This window comes from Phalacrocorax aristotelis, chromosome 2, assembly GCF_949628215.1.
Source record: "Phalacrocorax aristotelis chromosome 2, bGulAri2.1, whole genome shotgun sequence".
Lineage (NCBI taxonomy): Eukaryota > Metazoa > Chordata > Aves > Suliformes > Phalacrocoracidae > Phalacrocorax > Phalacrocorax aristotelis.
This window is the reverse complement of record NC_134277.1, coordinates 68895092-68917724: the sequence shown is the minus strand read 5'-3', so window position 1 is coordinate 68917724 and position 22633 is coordinate 68895092. Positions and strand designations below refer to the sequence as shown.

Sequence of the window (22633 nt, the reverse complement as noted above, 5' to 3'; positions counted from 1 at the left end):
TCCTCTTAAATTAAAACAAATAGGCCAGAAAATAAAGGCAGCCCTAGATATAGACGGTACTTCTAAGATAAAAATATAATAGTGATTAAATACATACAAATAGAAAATAAAACATATGAAGGAAAGTGTTAACATAAGCTGCAGTTGTCAAGAAGGAAGGCTCATTTACCTCATCATCACTGTGTTTTATGATCGGCAGATAAAAGAATGGACTCCCATGCTCCTTCGGTAGTATTGAGTTAACTCCTGATGCATGGGGACCTATAAGTTGTTCATTGGCACTGAGGTCATCAGCTAATGAAACAAATGTGCGAAGAATGAAATAGTTTTATACCAAAGTATATTAAAATATAGAGGTAAAGTTTATTACAAAGTTGTAATAAAGTCCTATCCATATTTTCTAATACATTTAATCCCAATTAATCTTATTACTATGCAATATTTTTAAGACAATTTCAGCATAGAAAAAAAAGGGGAGTAAAACCAGGCTAAGATTCAGTCTGAACACATTCTCACATAACCTAAACGGAATTCAAAACTATTTCTAGGTATTCATAACATTAACTTACCCAGCCAGAAAATTTCTGATTTATCCACCTGTCAGCCTAATCATCTTATCTCTTAGTTAAATCACTTCTGATGTATCAAGGAATCTTTAAATTGAGAAAAGCAGTTCTGGCTACATTAGGCTTTTAGCTAAATAAAAAAAAAAGTTGTGCAATGATCCATCAATCTGTTTAAATATCCTGTTTGATCTTCTGTCTGCTAAGCTCTGCTGATAATGAAAAAAACCAAAAACATTTCTTGTGAGCATAAAGGAAAGAGTGTGTCTTATTTTCCAAAAGCAGCTTCTGAAGAGGTATGAATGTCTTGCCTATATAAACACCTCTAGTAGTCCACTAAAGTGCTGGATGTGACGAGGCCTGTGGATCCTCCTCTGCTTTATGTCCAAGTTTATACTTACAGACTTGTTTTCTGAACAGTCCTTAAATGTGGTGCTAACTCTAGTCTGTTGCTGCTTACAGTGTAACTGTGTCCTAAGAAAATATATCAATAGTCTTCTCACATGTAAAACTAAGTACCTTCATAAGGAGAACATTTTAGAATCTCTAACAAAATGCTCACTGCAGTCCTAACACACTCTTCAGTGAACCGGCTGTTTAAGCCTCTACATATAATTATTCCAACATACAGAATTCGAAGAAAAATCATTTTACAAGCCACATCAGACAGTGCCATTGCTGGGACTTGTTTTGACTTCTTAGACATTTCAGATTCATTCTTCCATTCATCAATTTATTGATCCAAACTAATTCCTCCCCCCACCAGGTTTCTTAATGTGCCATTACAACGTACCATTCAAATCAAGGAAGAGGACAGGTATATGTGTTTCCATTCCTGCAGGTGGAATCCTGAAACAAAACAAACTGCTGTCAACAAGGAAGGCAAATACACATCTAAGCTAATTTGGGCAAACAGACCTTCATGCAAGATTCACATTAACTGTAACCAATGACTAAACCTGTCAACATTTTGATGGCTAATTTGAATGCCTTTATTGCACAGATGATGTTTTGTTTATCTACACATGCAGCTAAACATAGTGCTTTACCAAAACTTAATTCACACCGCACAGCACAATTTCAGATGCCATGAGGATGGCAAGTTTTAAACATCCTGTCCTGTTTCTTGTAAAGTTAACTGGTTGTAGTCATCTCATACATAAAGGTTAGCAACGTTTTAAACAACTGGATATGTAACCACTGGCGAGGCATAGCCTTTATCAATAAATAAACTTTTCACTGTATGACCACAGCACACTTCAGGTGGATAAGGGAAAAAAGTGGCGAGGAAAGATTATCACTACATCATCCACCCAATAAATAAGAGATATTAGGTACTATCAGAGACATCAGTGTACACTTGATTAGAGCTGTATTTCTTGTCCCCACTTTCCCAAATCTAACGTGTTGCATTCCTCATTTTTGCATGTCAGTTCCAATGATCTTAGTTAAAACACAAATTTAAATGAAATTAAATGAGAAAGAACACATCATTCAAATCAGAATTTCTTCCCTCCCCACCCCTTATCGGTGAAATTATCACATGTTCTACCATTCATTTTTGAACCGCTCCTTTATGAAAAGAGTCCAACTACAGAATAACTCTCAGAATTCCGAAAAAGTGTAAAATATTATGTTAAGTTCAAAAGTGACTGTCAAACCTTGAAGGCTATCTCAAAGCTACTTTATATAATCTGTTGACTACGCAAACTTTTCTCACATTCAAACTAGCATCTGACCTTCTAGCCTTCTGCCAGCTGAGCATAATTGGTAGCATTACAGGAAAACACAGAAAGCTCTAAAACATCCTCAGATTTTTACCTTGTAGTGTGCAACGTTCATGCAGAAAAAGCTAACCACTCCAATGTTTTTTCTGAACATACCAGTTTGCGGGGGCACCAGGAATTCCACTGCCTGGTGCTGGAACAAACACCGCATTCCTCTCTTCTGTCAGCCCTACCCACTGTTCAACCAGCCGGGCTTCTCGTTCTAGATCATCCTCAGATTTTTCTACAGTGAAACAGATTATTATATATGAGATACATTTTTTTCATGGTATAGGAAATAAAGTACGTATGACAGGGACTTTAAGCTTCAAACCTTGTTTATTGCTGATCTTTTGAATTTGCTCATCCAAATATTCTCTGCGTTTTATCAACGCATCAGACCACCTCTCTCGTACACAGTTTAAATCTTCTTCCTAATATGGAAATAGAAAAGAAAGTTATTATGCTATGTGGTTAAGATTAAAGGGCAGTGAATTTTGTGATAATTTCATCAGAATTGATTTTACACAGCTTGCATGATGCATAAAACTTTCTTCCCCAAATGACATGCACACTGATTAAGTACCTCATCACCCATGAATGGAAGCTTATTTGTTTTCAAGTCTCAGATTCCAACAGGAGGAAAAGAAAAATGTGATTGCCTCAGTTACCGAAGAGAATTATACACCATAGGCTAATTACTCACAGAAGTGGCAATCAAACTTTTTTTCACACCAGAAAGTATAGGAAAAACAGGTATCATCAGTTGATCATAAGTTCTTCTGAAGATTAGACAGGTCAGTATGCCCTCAAACCTGCACAGAATTCCATTGCTAGCAGCTGCTATCGGTGCAATTAAAAGATTTCTCATGCAAACAAAACCCGTCATGCAATCATGCTTTGTGGTATCACAGAAAATCTAGTTCGTTCTTCTCTGTGATAAGTCAGGAAGCGCATAAACAGCCCGCAAGAAGTTAGTACTGAACTGGTATCTGAGATTGCTGTAAAACCTACTACATTATCTTAAGGGATATCAGCATTCTCACCTAACTGGTTTTACTTCTGTAAAGCTGCCTACTAGAAATGTGTAGAGATCTGTAATGTGTTTTACTTTTTTAGGCATTTCCTCTTTTGCGCTTTGTCGCCTTTTAACTGATTCTCGTGTTATACTTTCCAAACTGTGACTGTCTCGTATTTACTTATCACACAAAAAGCCAGGCTGAAGTTTCGTTTTTGTGTAGATGAAAAAGTTGCTTCACTGAAGCTTCTGTATTCCCCACACTCACATTCTCCACTCTCTCTCCCACTAGCATTTCAGAAAACTGCACAACTTAAAAAGGTTACAGTGTTTTCTTTAGAAAACAAACAGAACCCCTACGCTGTCAAATTTGGTTGGGAAAGATACCTGCAATGGCAGATGGTTGTTATTTCCTGTGATATCTACTGGAAACTGTTTTTGTTCTAAATTAAATTTTCTAGGCTTTTATTCCCATAGCAATTCATGTGGCCAGTTAGGAGAGCAGACTGCTGAGTACTAGAGAAGAGAGCACACTGCAAGAGTACGAAGTCACAAGGTAAACTGAAATAGCAGTGTTTCATAGCCCAGTTAGCCTCCTAAATGCACAGCATATATATAATTTCAAAGCCGCTTTTGCTTGCTCCAGTACGCTTGTTCATTTGAAAGTTGCTGGCTGTTAGCATTAGCTGTGCCCCATGCCACAGGATTGACAGCAACAGCAGCAATACCTGGTAACTATCCATATCACCACCATCATCCTCCTCCTTCTGGTAGGAGAAAATAAACTTTGTAAAACACAAAAGAACATGCATTTCTCTCAACAAAAACTCACAGAAATACCCCAAAACATGAATACGAACATTTCTGCCACGAACAAACTTGTAAAATGTTACAATGACAACACTTAAATAACCAGTGTCTTATTAACAGGCAGAAACAGATTTTTTTTTATTTTCATTACAGACTATAGCATCTCATTCATGATTTGAGTATTAGGGAATATATTTATAAAGAAAAATTATCATAGAATATAGTGCCAGAAAAAGGACTGAACAAGCATATCACCAAACTTCACATTCTACAGTTTCTTCTGTATTTAAGGCTATAATTACTTGTGGTTCTGAATGCAACCCTTCTGACAAAGAGGCACCTTGCTTCCCTGGTGGACCCATTCCACTTGTTCTTTGCCATCATGGTTAAAAGCTCGCTTTATTCCCAATATGAGTTTGTCTGGTATCGGTTTGGAGCCATTTATACTTCTCCTAAATGAAATAGCCTTTCACACTCAGTGATGGCTATTTCTGATCTGGTTCAAGCAACAGCTCAGTCCTTTTTGAAAAGATAAACAGTATCTTCACTATAAGACATTTTCTCTATTAATTTTCTTTTTTTTTTTTCCCTGCTTTTGTCCTCCTCAACTTTCACCATCCTTGTAAGAGAGGGAAACTAATGGAGCTAGGAATCTACTATTAATCACCTCTACACACAAAGGTAAAAACAATTTCCATATTGCTGCTGTTTTGTGTACACTCAAATACCATACTTGGCTCTTTATCAGTTATACACTGAGTTAGAAGCAAAAAAAGAAGCAGATTTAGCACCATACGCTCACAGTATACTTATTAGCCTCAAACACATGTAAAACTGCAAAATCATGTATCATGTATCAGTGCTAAGGTGCCTTATGAAACTCTGTTTGGCTGGCTCTAGAACAACAAAACAGAACCAAAAAAATAAATCAATGCACGAAAAAGTAACTGTCTTACCTGGTAGCTGTCCAAGCCCCTTTGCAGTTTGGTTGATCTGGCAGTGACTCCACCTATAGAGACTGAAAGAATTGCTTCTACCATAAGAGGCAACGTTCCCGAATGTTGTACAGGTTTCACTGTCACCTGAACTCTGCGAGAATGACCCTGAACAGGTAATTGAGACAGAAAGAAAGATAGAGAGGGAGAGAGAAAAAGAGAAAGAGGCTAAGAATAAAATTAAGAATCCATTTAAGCACGAGTAAGATGACAGGGAAAAGATACATACCTGCCTAAGCTGGAAAATCCCCCCTGTGTTTACATCTTTTGCCTGATGGAGTTCAACTGCAGTATATTCTCCCATTTCATTCAATTCTTGTATGGAAATCCACATTTCTATTCTTCGAGTTACTTCATTCCACCTAAAAAAGGCATCCCCACAAAAAGTAATGGTTGTCTCACTAAACTATATTTTGTGCACCACAAGTATAAGAAACCCTCTGGAAAGCTGATGGAAGCGTTCACATGCAATTTAGTTGTACCTGTCTCGCAGTGTCCTAGTTTTAGCATGAAGAGAATCAACTTCCCAAACAGAGCTGCCGTTGCTAGTACATCTGTGACCCCACACCTCAATGGCAAGAGCTCCCTCTGAAATGAACTCCAAAAACTCCTCTGTGACATTGACCACGTAGTCCTGGTAATGAGAAAAACAAATCACATTCCAATCAAATGAAATCATTGTATCTACTCAACTAGTTTGTAAGGACACACCAAGCAACTACCTACCTGCATGGTAAAAAAACACACAGTTTGGATCATAAAGCTCAACTCTGGTCAAGAAAGTTGTGAAACATCTCAGCAATTCCTGCTTCTGCATACTGCATTTCATGCTTTGAAAGTTTCCATTAAAATACTGTCACAGCTCCAATGATCTTTTTTAAGTTACTCAGCTTACCAAACAAGTATGTAATAAGATGTCACTATATAAACTAGTTTCCCCATGCATTACAGATGACATCTGAATTTAAAAGACCACTAATTAAAAGATTTTTTTCATTTTGTTGCATTTTGAAGAGGTGATCAACTGAAATATTATGGCATTCTGAAGTACAGTCAAAAGTCATTAGTTATATGACATGATTCCTTTCTTCTTTCCCCAGCAAAACAAGGCTCAAATTCTAAACAGCTTATCTTAAACATACCACCCTGCTGATAACACTATTTCATAATAAAAATAGTTACCTTACAGTGAGAGAAGGTCACTGTAAAATGAGCATCCTTGTTCTGAGGTGAGGGCACATCTGGATCTACCACTGGTGCCGCTACTGTTGACTCACATTGATCCCAAAATGTATATTGACAGAAGACAAAGTTGGAGAGATTAGGTGGCAGTCCGGTTGCTTCTTTTATTTTTACCTGAGGAGACAAGCCAGATGTTCTCGTAAATATGACTTTCTTCTTCAATTGTGAATTGTTCAAAAACTAAATATTTAATCCAAAAGTACCAACAGCCAAGAAGAATTTTAAAAGGACACCTCCAATTGCTTTCTAAGGACATTCCTATTTAGGAAATCTATATTTTGCATATACAGAAAAGCAGATACAAGGAAAGCAGTTACATGTATCTAACTAGCCCACCCATGTACGTGTTTTCTTTGAGGAAGATGACAAGCTCAAGTGGAGGATGAAGCACTTCATCACAGAAGAAATGAAATCCAGATGCCACCCATAGATACTATATTAGATGATCAAATAAACCATAGGAGATGGTTACACAGAAAAACTGTTTCCCCTTCTGTGTCTGCCACGAAGGACAGTCCTCATAATGTCCGTATTTATGATGTAGACCTGCGTATACTAGACACTAATGAGAATTAATTCAGCCACTGGCAGCCACAGCTGGTCAGACTGACCTACACTGAACAAGAAGTCCGTACTTCCTCTTTAGAGAATTTTAAGCAAGCAATAGACTATGCAGTTACAAAGGCTTGAAACCATTAGCTTCATCATGTGTTTTCACTTACCCTGCAGGAGAGCTTTTTTGCTCTATGAATAATTTCTCCATTGTTATCCATGACTTCCAGACTCCCACTCTCACTGGAGTTCTCAGATGAGTCGTCTCCTTCTACTACACGTTCTGGGACAGACCCAGTGACCCGCATTACTTCAACATGCAACCGCCCTGCAACCTATGGCAAGACAAATACTGAGAACCTGTGCACAAGGGACTTGAAGACATTAAGAGGGTAAATATCTAACTTTAGGAGGTGTGCAGAAACAGAATCGAAAGCTCTCAACCACCAAATGAAAAGCAACAGTGTCAAAAAAGAAGAGAAAGGAATACAAAAAAAATCCACCCTTATTTGTATGCAGAACTACTGACCTTTTTAATTCACACACAACAGAGAAGACATACAGTGTCATGACTGTACATCAGAACCTCAGTATGCTGGGTTTTGCTCAGTTACCTACGTTGACACTGGGAATTTTATTCTACTATTTTTGGAGCTGAGCAATTGCAAACAAACAGAAAAACACACATTGCAAAACACCTATTAACTGGGAAGTTGCTAACAAGACACTAAACATCGTCTGCTTGTTAAAAATATCGGCGTACATTCAGAGTCGCAGCACGAAGCCCCCTGACCCCGAAGGTACGAGCGCACAGGTATGCGCAGCCCGCCACACGTTAGGGCACTGCTTGGCGTTACCTCCCCCTGCTGGCTGATGATGGGCACAGCGTACTGCAGCTTAACGTCGTAGAAAAGGCACTCCAGAAACACGTTGGCGACGCCAATTAGGTTGTGATTCTCTTGCGCTTCGTAAAAAGGATCGCCTCTTTTGCCAATCAGCTTCCTTATCTGTTTTAAAGATCATAAAAGTTATGTCAGAACCTGTAAGCGTGGGAACACAAAATCAAATAACCGCATAGTATAAGGTCACGGCACAAAAGTTAAGCCACTACCATTCTTTGCTGTTCCTTCCTGTCACACAAGGAGAAAAAGACTAGGAGCATATCACAAATCTGAAATTAAATCTTTGAGATGAAACATTATACAATCCTTTCTTTACTATGGTTAATAGTAATATAATGACCTACATTTTTTTAGCGATGTCAAGACAAACCAGATTTTACTGTGAGCAAGCACAATAGCCACCGATTTAAAAAAGTTTCACCTTACTTTTTCTGCTCTGTTTACACTTTCTAAATGAGAGGACAAATCATCCGCAGGCTGAGCAGTGGTCTGTCTGCTGGGTACCACTACACGGGCAAAGGGAAGGTGCAGGATGACTCCCACTTAGGCCTGCAAGTGCTCCTATGATTCCCATAGGGCCGAGATCACGTCTGCACCATTTTCTACCCAAGTACCCCATACACAGCCACAAAGAATTCATGCAGATTCCCAGCACAATATGTGCTCCTCGGTGGACATGTTAACTCCTTCCCTTCTCCTCCTCCAACACATGCATTTGACCTACGTGTTTCTATGTAGCACGTAGAACACATGCATTATGGACGACATAGGTCATGGCAAGGACAATCCTGGCTCAGGCAGACATAATATATTCCAAGGATGTGCTATCAGTTCTTACTAAAGTCAGCAGCAAAATCATCGTTGTCTTCAGTGGGCACAGATGCAAGTGCTTGATCTCCCCTGTGTTATGATTTTAGAGACTCCCATTGTCCCGTCCAAGGCATGTAACAAAGGCACAACAGCTGTTCAAACATATTTGAGAATGATTCTTGATACAAGTAATTTAGGTGCTCCCTATCAGCCACAAGACAGCAAGATACAGTTCCTATGCTCTTCCACCTGGATACTTAAGAGGATGTATTCTGGAACACCAAGCTCATATTACCTCTTGTCAGTAGACAAGCAAGCTTTTGACAAGTCTCACGCTTATTTCTCAAGGCTAACCTACCACTTAAATTCTCAGGAAACGCCACTTAGTTTTGATGGCAGCACTGATGCAGACTACCTCTCTTCAATTGATTTCTTCACTGCTTTAACGCTGGGGGATATACAAATGAAATTACAGAATATTCCACATTTTAAGTTTTACCACACTAATGTGTTCTGCACCTTGAGTGTATCTAAGCAGCATCCTTGCTAGCTTTGATACTGACTGCAATTTAATAATTTCATTTCTAATGCAGTTTGCGGCTTCCATTCGGAGCTGGTGCCTATCTGCATGGCACCTATGACAGGTAAACACATGCTTGGTGGTACCATGAGTCACTACCTCAGCACAATTGTATCTGAGAATACAAGTGAGAATAGGACATAGCTGTGTTTTATTCTGCATGGGCATTTTGAATATTTAGCATTATTCATAGTTTCTGGGAGTGTTTTGTTTTAAAACCACAATACTGTACCCTTTCATATACGAAGCCATTGCACTTGATCTGTACAACATATTAAAAGGGGTTAAAAGGAAACAAACTCAATCTCTGATCCCTTTCAGAAAATATATACAATACCTCAGGAATTTTCTCTTTCCACTCTTGGTAGAGGTCTCTCATGTCAATCAATCTGTTTTCTAGTTTCTCAATAGTCCACACTTGAGTACCTTTTCCTTTTCTCCTCACTTGAATAGCAGGCTCACTTACTATTGCGCCCCTCTAAATCACAGGAAAAAATAATCACTGCAGGAAAGATGCATGTAAGTAGCTAGACTCTTCACTCAAACTGCATTCTTAAAAAGGAATAAAATACAGAACATACATCTTCTCTCTGCATGTCAGCCATATGATCTCTGTCCTCAAACACAGCATACCCTATACATCTTTGAGGATCCAGACTTCTTCCTCCTTCTTAGACAACCACCATTCACACAAGAATATTAATATGCTCAATCAAATCACTTACAACAAGTGTATTATCCTAACTGCTACCATTGCATTTAGAGCAGCACTAGAACTAGAAAGACAAAGAAATTGTAGGCATCTGTAACAAAAACTGGTGATTTTTGCAGACATACCTAAATGCAGGTTTTACAGCAACAGAAGACAAATGCCTGTTCACAAACTGCAATGTGCATATGGTGATCATACACTTGAAAGAACAGTAAGAGCCATACTTAATGCTACGTTCCCATTCTTACTTATAATTATTCACTTCCAATATATTAAATTCAGGTAGCATCCATATTTTGCCTATGCACCGTCTAAAAAGAGTAACATTTTATGGCCTCAAGTTAGAGGAATGTTATATACATCTACATATTTTAGATTAGCCATAAACCTAGATTTTCCAGCATTCTTTGCTGTCATTACCTTTTTGTTGGCACTGAGGTTTTCAGCAGGGATCTGAAGTGTTACTTGGTAATCTGTTAGTTTACTCATTTCTTCTGCTAAGAAGTTTGCTTCTCTCACCAGTGTATTCGCCTTTACTATCTGCTCTCGAAGTTTAGCCAGGCTCTGTCGAAACAATTCATCCCTGTGGTGCAGTAGGTAACATGAAAAATACACAGAAACCTATTTCTATTATTGGAAAGCTGCAAATAGAGGTGCTAATGAAGACTTTTCTGAAACAAGTAGAAGACAACATGCTGTATAACACTATGTCAGCAAACACGAAAAAACAGTGTCAGACAATTTTATTAAGGAAAAGCAGTGATCGCATATTAAACATATTACTGTTGAGGTAAGTCTAGCACAGTAATGCCCAAATAAAAGGGCACAGTAGTATGGGAGCTGTTACAGTGATGATCTGTTAAAAGCCCTAGGGACATTCCTAATTTTCAAAAAAATGAAATAATTGCAGCTGTCTGTCTTTAATCTGGAGTCCTGTTCCACAGAAATCACCAGTCCCAACATGTGAGACTTCATCTAGATAAATCCCGTTTTTCCTCAGATTGTGACGTTGGAGCCTGCAATCACCGCAGGCCACAGCTTTACATCACAGCTAGGGGCTCTGCAGTGCTGTAGACCCCCAGATCTCCTCCCTCCATATACTTAAGCCATCTCAAGTGTACACGTTAAAAAAATTAAAAAAAAAAAAAAATCTTAAGTCCTATATACCCAAAGTACCTCTTAAGTAATAGATGAATGAGCACAGGTTAAAGCTTGCGTACTCCATACAGTTAACAGTCTCTGGACAAATTCCAAAAAGGTTTCTAAGGCCTGTCTGAGCAAATCTGTTCTAACGTAACACCTGGCCAACCTGCTATGACACATACTGTACCTCCACCTGTGATACTAAGATATGCTTTCACCTGGGATTCTCATCCTTAATTTGCCTTTTAAAAGTATTATGATTATCCTCTGAGCAAATGCGAAGTCCCCCTCTGCCTTTCTTTGTAATCCCAAGAGCACTTACTGTGTCTCGTCATCTTCCTAGAACTCATGACCAAAACTGAGATATTTCAGCGCCCAGCACTCTCCTGTATGATTTTTTAGCTTTTCTAAGCAAAGTCCTACTGAAATACTGTACAGGTTGTGCACAGAGACTTCCAATTTCTACAAAATACATTACATTATGGACAAGTGTAGGAGGAACAAGAAAACTCATGGACCTTCCTGTGAATATAGGCAAAGTTTGCCTTTATGCAGATAAGCGTAGATCTTTTGTATCTCTTTATAGTACAAACCACAAACAACTTAATATGCCTTTCAGTCCCCAGCAGAATTCTTCTTGAGTGGCTATCTTTTTTTCAAAATATCCCAAAGAACAGCTTGGGTAATTCAAAGTGGACTTGGCTGGTTCCCTGATACGATACCAAAGTGGTAAATGACCAGCAGTGTTAGAAGCAGCCCTGAATTTTAGCGCCTTCAACATGCTAAAACTTGCAGCTTTGCCTCTCTCCACTATCTGGCCTAAGTTTGCAACAGTGGTGGATTTTGTTGGATCGTAAATAGCTGCTGCTATCAGTCGATTTTGAGTCTGCTTCCTCCATATCTGCTCCCGGTGTTACATGGGAAATTCCTTTCCCTCTGCCTCTTGCTTCTGTTATCCAGGCCATCAAGATTAAACGAGCAATTCCAGACTATGGGAGTGACACATTCCACAGACAGCTATAATTTTGGATTCACCCAGAAAATGAAGGTAGAGTCAAGAACTACCCACTAAATAGTACTTAATACTGCAAGTGCATTACACCTGCAACCACTGCGAGACAGCTGCCTAGCTCGAGAAACAGAAGGCAGCTTTGATCTGTAAGTGCTGTAAGAGCCATGGGATTCGGCTACAGCCAGTACTTTTCTTGATCCAGGCAACTGGCATCTGGTGATTTTTTTTGGGAGGCTCCCACACCAATCTTGTCTTAGCTAGATTCTTGAGAAAGCAATGGTTTAAGACTCTAAGGAGGACTTGTGAGTAACTCAACCAATTATTATAGGCAGTTCTCATTACAGTTGTGTTTTTCTGTACGTAGCTGTGTCAGCATCCTTCCAGAAACTTAAGCAAAAAAAATAAGAATTAAGAAATCCTGTCTGAAATTTTTAACACAAAACATATGACAAGCTCCATCAGGATATTAACCAAAGCAAATACCCACTGAACGTGAACTCCTGAAACAATCATTTAAGCCGAACAAGGAAAACTTACATTTGACACTCATAAGGTGTCATTGAAAGTCTCTGGGACTCCTAATGCCAGATACAGAATATGCTGAACTAAACCACCACCCCTGCCCCCCATCCTGACAAATCAAATTTGTTCAAATTTATAATGGGTTAACTTTAGGCCAACAGGTTTTAATACCAGGTCAGGTATCATCTGTCCTTCCATAGTCAGCATAAAGCCAGAAAAAACTGTGCGATGTGTCCCAGCTGATCTGACAGATACAACCACGTGCCTACGTCTGACACTTAGCAACTTCAGTCTGATAGCTGACCCGGTAGAGCTCAGCTTCTTTTGTGATAGCAACAGAGCAACAGCTAAAACTGCCCTAATCAAATCCTGTGCAATCCAGACACTTGGCTCTTTTGCACATTCTTCACATCCAGTCTTCCCGCGTTTTCCTGCACTTCTTTCCCTCTTGCCAGCTGGCTGGCAAACAGCGTGCCTCAGCACCATGTTGCCATGTTTCTACAGCAGAAATTCCCCAAAGATTTTTTTTCTGGTTTCTTATTTAAGATGATTCAGTCTTTTCACCCCTTCTTTTTCAGAAGCCCAAATATCTTCTAGAACTATAAATGAAAAGTATACCTAAGAGGATCTTCTGGAGGACAGGAAACTGATAATTAGTTCTTCCAGAAAACTGCTTATTCAATGGCAGTGCCACTACAACATTTTCAGACTCCTTAGTGATCACTACAAAGAGCATTCATTCTCCTCTTCTTTACATGCAGCAAAGTACGGTCTTCAAGTAGTTCAACAGTTATATAGAGTAAAGCATTCAACCATGAAATCCAGAAGCAAAAATGCTTGTTGCAAGCACAGCTCCTCCTAAGAGACGTTTAACAACTACTGAGAAGGCTGGCAGAACACTTAGCCTTGATATCACTCCAGATTCTCATTTGCTATGTCATTACATGGTTCCGGTGGTTGGTTAATTTTAAGTTAATCAATCACTTTTTTGTCTTTTTAACTCTGAATGACAGGCGAGGCTAGTTCCTTTTCCCTTCTGTTGCATCTTTTCAGAGGTATGGCTTCCCTTGCCAGTAAACCCAGTTATCATCTCTGCTGCTGAAGTGGGTAATCAATGATTTCTTGATGGCCTTGCTGTGCTCAAAGCAATTCTGAGTAGCAATGATTCCAGCTAGCGTATTTCTTATTTTGCACGCCCTCTACAGCCCTAAAAGATCCTGCAAATCCCAACCATGACTCTGCAATTCTTTACATTCAGTTCCCAATGATTCTGTTTTTAGCTCTTACAGGAGCGAACAGTTATTTCAATTAAAATTGAAACACAGCACTACTTCTCCCTATACTTGTCATGGAAAACATTCTAGTCATTGCTGGTGAGTGGGTCAACAGTTTGTTATTTCTTTAGGTTTTTTATCCAAGGCCAAACTGGGCAGAAATTACAGAACAAAACCGTGTACAAAACCTAAATCAAGATCTGTTCTGTTCTATTTCTAACACCCTGAATTTGAAAGCTGCAACACAATCTTGGCTATCTTTGTTTAGACTCCTCTTGTACCTGGATTTTTTTTTAATAGTGGAGAATAAAGCAAAAATAATCAAAATAGGAAAGAGCGCTCAAACTCGCTACATGTAGAAAAAAAGTCTGAGTGAATAACAAAGCTGTTTTTAAAAGAAAATAGATTAAAAAGAAACTTAAAAGAAACCTGTGAGTACATCTAGTCATTCTTCCTACCGAATTACCCAATGACAGAGTATTCATTTGTATGCTGAAAACTTAAGTCATCTTCTTGGTTGCTGCCTCTAGAACTTCCCTCCATGGATCTGATGTCCTTCTCTCCCCAGTGATATCAAGAACAAGCTTCTCTCATTGTCAAGATGCAAATACACACATGCTGCTTAAACTGTGCTCACGTCTTCCTAGTCCACTTTACTAACAATCCTTGCAAATCTCATTATGATCTTTCACCAAGGCTGCATTCAGGTGCCACGTTATTCCTTTGCAAAGAGGCCTGTTTACCTCATGGCAAGCCTTCTACTTCCCAAACAGCTCAAACATACTCTATTTGACTATTCTGCAGTTCCCAAACTCTTCTAAAGCTGGGATTACTTTTAGAAACACATAGATACTACATTTAAGGACTCACATTTTCTGTATTTTTAATGGTTTTTAGATTGCAAAACACTGTGCTCTCACTGGACCCTCAACACCCAGTACTCTTCAGTGGACTCCTTCAACTGAGTTGATAAATTTACCTCTGCAACATCCTTTTCTTTCTTTCCAGAACTAACTTAAACAATAATTGCTAGACTAAACATTTCAGAAGCACTTTTCTATTTAAAAAAATAAGGCTATAACATCAATCAATAAAAGCTAAATTCTCACTTCATTTTTGTGTTAAATCAAACAGGAAGATCTTGTAGGCACGTTACACATCAGAACCTAGCACTTCAGTGGAGGCAGATCTGGTACTGCACCTCAACTCCACAAAAAACATGTTATCAGTTTTTGACAGATGGCTCAAGCCTCATCTTTCACCCTTTGTCGTTCTTAACTGCTTTGGTTTAACTCCAGTATTCTCACCTCTCTTCTGTCCAGAGATTTACTTTCTGCTGTGCAGTCTGAGCTGTGTAGGAGAGCCTGTCGCTGCCATGCTGATGCTGCCTTTCTGGAGAGAGCTGCTGCCGCAGCAGCTCTAACTCACGTTCATACATCAGCCGCTGCTCCTCAAGAGCGCTCCGCTTCTCTTCCAAGTACTGTTTCTCCAAGATCTGGACCACATTTTGTAGTGGGTCTTTAAAAAAAAAAGAAGGGGGGTGGGGAAGACCAGAAAAATGAGAAGATGCCATTTCAGTGTTACAGAACACTCACTTATTTGGTAACAGGAATCAATATATCCTAGAGTCTTCACAAACAGAAGATGCTCATTGCCCCCCAAAACAAAAGCCAAAATAGTAAATATTGCGTTAAATAAATAAATCCAAACAAGGACAAAATACAGCATGCAAAGAGGTTAAGACCCTTGTCCACTGCATACTTCAGTACTGTCAAGTTATAATATGTTCCAGAATCCCAGTAGGAATAAAAGAATAGAAAGAAAAGGGAACAAACTAATAAGATGAAAACAATGCAAAATATAAGGGAAGATGATGTTAACTAGAGAAGGAAACAACTTAAGGAAGTAAAATCAATTTACTTTCTCCATTTTGGCAGAGAATGAAACATGTTGGAGAGCTGCAGATGAAAACTGAGACAAATTGTCTGACTAGTCGCGCATCACACTGCATCAATGTGCTTCACAGCACTGAAGCAGACAAAATTCTGGAGGGGACTCCTGCATTTAGCTTCACAAACCACATTTCATCTCAGTATCAACCCAGAACAAATATCCATTTGGTTACTCTATCCTGAAACAACAACTGTTTGTGTCAATCAGCTACAGTTAAACCTAAATTGCATTCAAATTAAAGAAACATTTCTCTGTCTATCCCTGGTTTTATGCCCAGTGCCAGACTGCGCCTCTGAAAGAGCAATCGAATGGAAAAGCTCCTTCTATATACTACCAGTATATACCTGCAAGAGGTTTGCAAGAGGACCAGTCTAGACGAGTATCTGAATGACAGCATGTCACCTAACAGACTGCTGATTCTGTACATCAGAAGGGGAAGGGAGAGGAGTTCCGTACTTGGAGTGGTAGATTATTCGGGGAAGCACCATTGCAGCTTTAGGACATGCCAGAATTTCCAAATGCAAAAAACTTCAGCTTTAAAATAATGGTTTGTGATACATCTTCCATTTTGCAAATATATTTTAAAAAAAAAAGCTGATATGACTTTTAAGGATGCCAGCCTGTCACCAAGGAGGGACAAAACCCCTAGATTTAATTACACTGTCCCACTTTGGAACTAGAGGTATGCTTCTCAAATAACCAACCTGCCCACCTCCAAAAACCACGTGAATTAATTATGAACCATCTTGCATTCACTACCAAAACCCAGTCCTCATAAGACTTTATACAAGTCTTCCTGATACTACAGTCCTACATGAAACAATAGAGGAGATTCACATGAAAGGTCCTGTAGGGCTTTCATCACTAGTAGTGTATGTTGGTCACCATAACATGTACGTACACTCTCCCAAAAACCACATCCCCTGTACCTTGTCAAACCAATGTAGCATTACTGTATTTAGTAATCTATAACAACTTACTTAGTACTAAAACTACTGAGACCAATTTTCCTAAAGGTAAACTAACTCACTGTCTCCAATTTTAATATACATGGCCATTGAGGCAAGTCACTTCATAAAACAAACCCTTCCTATTATAAATGCCAGAGAAACAAACAGGATCTCCAGGGTTCTGTTGTTACAGTGGGTTTGTATTCGCCTCTCAGCATCCTTTTTTAGAAATATTAAGATTCATGTAAATCCAACTTTATTTTTAGCAGAAAAAAGAACACTACTGCAAGTTGCTACTGTGGCCCTAGCCTTGCCCATGGAAGAAATCACTGGCTTCACACAAAGCCATCACAGAATACCACCACAATAGGAATTACAATGCACAGTTAAAAATCAGTCAATATAAATAGCAACCAAATAGCAAAACAGTGATGCATAAAAATGTCTTAAAATAACCAGAAATATTACTTTTTAGTACACGACATTCTCAGAAAGACGGTTAGCTATTTTTAGCTTTTAAACAGATAGTGCAGCAAAACCAACTGACTGAACCAAGTTCTAATATTCTAGACTACAAACCAAGTTATTCATGTTGACCTGCATCATCATTATCCTCCTAACTCCTCCAGATAATATCATAATTGCCTTCACACACATAGGTTTTACTGCATAATCCCCAAAACAGGTTTAGTTATGTGTAAGAATGGTTAAGAAAGCAGGTATTATGCAGAAGATAGAGAAGAGGCATGCAAGAAATTAAAAGCCTCTATTATGTTTGCAAACACAGGAAATGAATCTAAGGCTGACTCATTAAGACAAGACTTTCCTAAACTGCTCAAAGACCAGCTGTGAGTTCAGGGAGCAGATTTCCTTAATAAAAGGGATCTTTTCAGCCACCTAGATTTACAGGATCACCACCACCAGAGGATCAAAATTACACCACGCAAAATATGTGGAACAAGATGCAAGAACCTAGTCTAAAAATCCCCAATTTCAATGAAATCCACTACTGTTTGGGGAAAAAAAAAAAAAGGTGGGTTAGGCTTGTATTGAAATGAAAAAAGTAAATTCACACTTTTAGATGTCTTCAATTTAACTTTTGAAAGAGTTTACATAGAAACTCCAGGCCTTTCACAGTGAAAAAAGCAAAATATGGTGTGAATTATAAAACATCTAGTTAAAAGATGCAAAAATAAACAGTCAAGTTTTTCACAATTCAAAAGAACCACAACAGTGTGTAAGTTACGTTTAAACATGTTCCACAATTTTGGATTTCTCATGCAAAGCCGAATAAACTAGGGAAGATTCTACCCAGTGCCTGCCAAACGCACAGCAAATTCCATACAGGAGTCCCAAGTCCCAGCTCTTTACACATTTATGTGACAAGAGTTCAATGCCCTGAGAAAACCATTCATATGCAGTTAATCCTCCGCAAAATGTTAGAATATTAACACTGAACCAGAAGAATCTACCTTCTCCGTAGGATGAATGACATTTAGTACCTTGCTGCAATGTCACTTAATTCACATCTGGAATCTCTTAATCCAGTAACAACAATGCTGAATAAATATGAAATCTTAAGGAATAAGTGCCTTTTTCTAAGCAAGCTATAAGAATATTATGACACAGGCTACTTCGCTAAGTTTCATCAAAATACCTACCCTGAACTGTAACGGTTTTGTTTGCCTAAAATTAGAAGCTTCCTAAACTAATCACATTGTTTGCTTAACCACTGCACCTTATACAGGAATAAAGTCAACTTATTTGCTGCATTCTGTGTTTGACCAGCATCACAACAGCATCACAAACTAGCGTTACAAAGCTGATCTGACCCCCAAAGAAAATGAACATGTTGAAGGGAGGAAAGAATCTGGATGTTTTCTTTACAGCTGTTTTCAAAGTTACACAGATTCCTCAGAGCTTCTCTGGAGCCAGATGCAATATGTGGCACTGTTGTACTGGTTACATGCAACAAAAACAAACATGTTTGTGCCCTGGAGAAGCTAGGCTATGTATTTAAAGAGAGTTACTGTTCTCAAATAGATGGGGGGAGGATGGGGGGGGATGGGGACAGGACACAAAACAAAGGAAAACCAAAAACTCTTGCTTTGGGCTATACCAGACCACTGATGTGAAAGAAAAATCCCAAACCCATACATGCCTATAAAATAATTATCTAATAAAATTTCTCAGATACCTCTTTATTTCCCCCCCCCCCAGGGCTTCTGCAGAGAATATGGATAATAGAATTAACTGTCTTCCGTTATTTAGTTATTTCTTCTTCGTTTCCCATATTTATTTTTCATTTTAGGGAATAATAAATAAATAATAAATAAATGGTATGCAGTAAAGCTGCTTTACTTCCTACCCAAAAACTGGAAGCCTGTCAGGAAAAACTGTATTTTAGCTATACCACTGAGAAGAACAGAACCTGGGGGCACTACTGGGCTTCGAATCAAAAGAACACCCTACGATCCTCACAGTCAGTTGTTTAGTCAGGGTTTTATTATCACTTACTACTCCAATTTAGTTAAGCAAAACCTATGGAGGAGGGAGCGGAAGAGACAAGAGCAGAGTAATTGGGTTATGACACCTCGGAAACTGTGCGACATGTGTAACGGCTAGCATTTGCTGTGCATTAGGGAGGAAAGAGTGCTGATGGAACAGCAAGGTCTGCACTGCTCTTGAGCAAAGACATAGAAAACAACTGACCAAGGCAAAAACTGGCCTGGACCACAATCAAAAAAGCCTGCTGAACTAAAATGTAAAGACACTTGAAATATTGTGACGAATCATCTCCATCAGCTAGATAGCAAGACATGAAAACCAAAAAATGTGACCCTCTGTTCAAAGAACACTGACTCACTGTAGACTGCTACAGTTTAGTCAAATCCCTGGTTAGTGACAAGCAGATCAAGCATCAATTAATGCTTTCAAATTCCTCTAGCAGTCTCATGCATGAGCCAATCGAGTTCAAAACCTTTGTCCCAGTTTTGGCACAGATACGAGATGGTTTGAGGCCTTAAGACAGGCAACAGAATCTTCACAAGGGATGACAACACTGACGACCACCAGGATGGCAGATTCATCTGAAATTCGTCTCCTGGTATGAGTGAACCATAATGAGAATATTTCTGTTATCAAACAGTAATTTCACATCAACTTAAATGACCTGAACCTGTAACTCACACAAGCAATCTCATTAAAATCAAACTGTAAAAAAAACCTGCAAACGATTGCTAGAGCATCAGGCACGTGTAACCATCATGCTGTACTCAAGAGCAAAACAGAGAAAGTCAGAATAAGAGGAGACCAAGAAAAAAGGAGATACTGTATTTCAACAAGTAAACCACAGCAAACAATGCAAATAGTGCAAAGATATGAAGAAAGGAGAACAGAAAGCACTGAAACACCATCTACCATGTCTTCTTGGTCAGTGACCAAAACCCAGGGCAGTTGCCTCTCAAATTTTGTGTATTAAAAAACCTTTACAAAGTATTCAGTAGTTTAGCAAGTTTTTCAGCATTTCTTCATACCATATTAAATCATTGTAACTATGACTTGCCTTCTAGAAACCATGAAAACACCATCTTTTTTATATATACACCATACCATTATTTTTTGTATCCTGCATTTTATTATACTGTCCAAAAAAAGACATAAAAATATTTTTTAACAAAGATTAAATAAAATATTGGGGTGATCAAGCTTTAAAAACCACTCTAGCTGACATATGACTATTGGTTTTTTTATCATTTCAGTGTTTTTCTACCAAGGCTAAAATGGTGTCAGTAATATTTGATACAAAAGGTAGGATGCAACTAACAGCCATATCTGGAGCACCCTTTTGTCTGCAGTAACTTGCAAAAGCAAGAGGTTAGTAGGACTTGGATGATGATTTGATGCGATGATTACAACTCAGCTGCAGTATAAAGGACAACAGGTGTACTGATAAAATTTTGTATCAGGGCACAAACCAACTACTGATTGGTGTGTCTGTCTGTATTTATACCTAGGTACATATATTTTTTAATGCTTTTTTGTGTGTATATATGTGTGTGTGACTATAGATCTAGATATCTGTGCCTAACATTGTTTCTTTAAAATATCTTTTCCTGCAAATGCTCCAAAAGCCCCTGGAGCAAGTGTACCACTTGCTTTACCCAAAAATTAAGTTCCATGCTGAACCTGTTAGACAATCCAAAAGAACGAGCTGCCTTACCATTACTATTCAGTGTCTTCATAATAACTTCCATTTGTGCAAACTCATAGTTGTAGTCTGGTTCTGAAGAAGCTTCACTAGCTGCATCCAGATCATGCTCTCCTAATGAAGTTTCTTTCTCAAGGTCTTTCAGCCAATCTCGACGTTTCCTCTTTGGTAAATTGATTCTGTGTAAAAATTGAAATTCAGTTTCTAAAAAGTTTTTGCACAACAGTGAAAGAAAAAGAAACGAATAGGCTGAATGTAAAAGAGGCTGGAATATAAATTCCAACTCTTACCTAAAAAAGTGGTTGTTTCCCCATAATATTCTATCGCCATGCCATAACTGAGTGACAGAACATACCAGTGCACCATTTACACAGGATCTGAAAGAAGAAGATACAACTTCAATGAAATCCTAAAAATAAAGTAACTGCAAGATCTACTGCTTCTCCCACCTACAGGCAGTGATTCGTATCACACAATGCACAAATCTGCTAGGTTCTCACTAAAGAATCAACGGGAGAGTCACTGGTCTGATTTCTACTGTCGGAATTAAACACAAAGCACCCTTCCCTTCCAGCTTTGGCTGATACAGCTCTTCAGTATACATACAGAGAAGGTTGCTTTTAGTTGCACAGCTTTCTTAAAATGCCCGTTTCTCAAACTGGGTCACTGCCTGTTTCTTATAAACAGTCTGTTAAGTTGGTTGCATGCAAATCCTACCGATAAAGCTCTTTGAGATAAGTGAGTCAACATACAGTTGTAAAACATACCGTTAACATACTTGGCATTCAAGCGTAAAAAAAGACCCTTAGATCCAAGTTTCATTCTTTCAACAAATGGAGCCTCTATTATTAACAAGGGTCTACTTTTGTGAACATCTGGTATACTGCTATATTTGCATTTAGGTTTCTTTGTATTTAAGTTTCAATCACAAAATGAGAAAAACGGAGCTGTTGAACTTCTGCATACGCAAGTCACAAAGCAGAACATTTTGTTTGAAAGGGAAAAGAAAACTTAAGTAAGATGAAAAAAGCCTTTTCAGATGCAGTGGTCTGTATTCAGCTGTCTCAAGTAAGTCAACACAAATGTGTAAGCATTTGATTTAAAACCAGATTCTTTTCCCCCCCCCATGAAATTTTTGGTAACTACATTTCTGTTGACACTCGTATCTTAAGAACAGCTACTTAAGCACTGCAAATCAGGCATGAGTAAAATAAAATGTTTTTTCCACTGACACGTGCCTTTGTTCTTGCCAGTCAAAGTGACTGATTTCCAGCACAGTAACTCTATCACCACAAGTCTGAATACCATCTGTTTGAAATTTTGTACTGTGGGCTGCAGAAGAAAAATGCAAATGCTAAGAGGTATTTTACTGAATGCAGAATGAAAGAGATCAGATTTTTAAAAGGTGTCTCATTCTTATACTAATCTATACAGGACATGCTTTAGGAGGCATGGTGGTGTTGGGCTGATGGATGGACTTGATGATCTTAAAGGTCTTCTCCAACCTTAATGATTCTATGATTCTATATATTGTTTAGATATTTAGATTTCATTCAAGCAGCATGACTATTAACCGGGACAAAGGTGCTGCTTATCACACACCACTGAAGGTGAAGTGA

At 38.5% G+C, this 22633-nt stretch overlaps 1 protein-coding gene across 3 annotated transcripts in view; it reads right to left on the bottom strand.

The window, feature by feature from the left end:
• KIF13A (kinesin family member 13A) overlaps nucleotides 1-22633 on the bottom strand; it is a 119320-nt gene that overhangs the window by 17674 nt on the left and 79013 nt on the right. For all 3 annotated transcript variants that reach the window (XM_075083945.1, XM_075083947.1, XM_075083946.1), the window contains 16 exons: nucleotides 21305-21391; nucleotides 21027-21193; nucleotides 15209-15419; nucleotides 10371-10533; nucleotides 9576-9716; nucleotides 7804-7953; nucleotides 7117-7281; nucleotides 6335-6508; nucleotides 5635-5786; nucleotides 5382-5514; nucleotides 5114-5260; nucleotides 4076-4132; nucleotides 2664-2763; nucleotides 2447-2573; nucleotides 1357-1412; nucleotides 170-294 (listed from right to left, as the gene is read on the bottom strand). In XM_075083945.1, coding sequence (XP_074940046.1) covers nucleotides 170-294; nucleotides 1357-1412; nucleotides 2447-2573; nucleotides 2664-2763; nucleotides 4076-4132; nucleotides 5114-5260; nucleotides 5382-5514; nucleotides 5635-5786; nucleotides 6335-6508; nucleotides 7117-7281; nucleotides 7804-7953; nucleotides 9576-9716; nucleotides 10371-10533; nucleotides 15209-15419; nucleotides 21027-21193; nucleotides 21305-21391 — 2155 coding nt within the window. The remainder of the gene's footprint in view (nucleotides 1-169; nucleotides 295-1356; nucleotides 1413-2446; nucleotides 2574-2663; nucleotides 2764-4075; nucleotides 4133-5113; nucleotides 5261-5381; nucleotides 5515-5634; nucleotides 5787-6334; nucleotides 6509-7116; nucleotides 7282-7803; nucleotides 7954-9575; nucleotides 9717-10370; nucleotides 10534-15208; nucleotides 15420-21026; nucleotides 21194-21304; nucleotides 21392-22633) is intronic.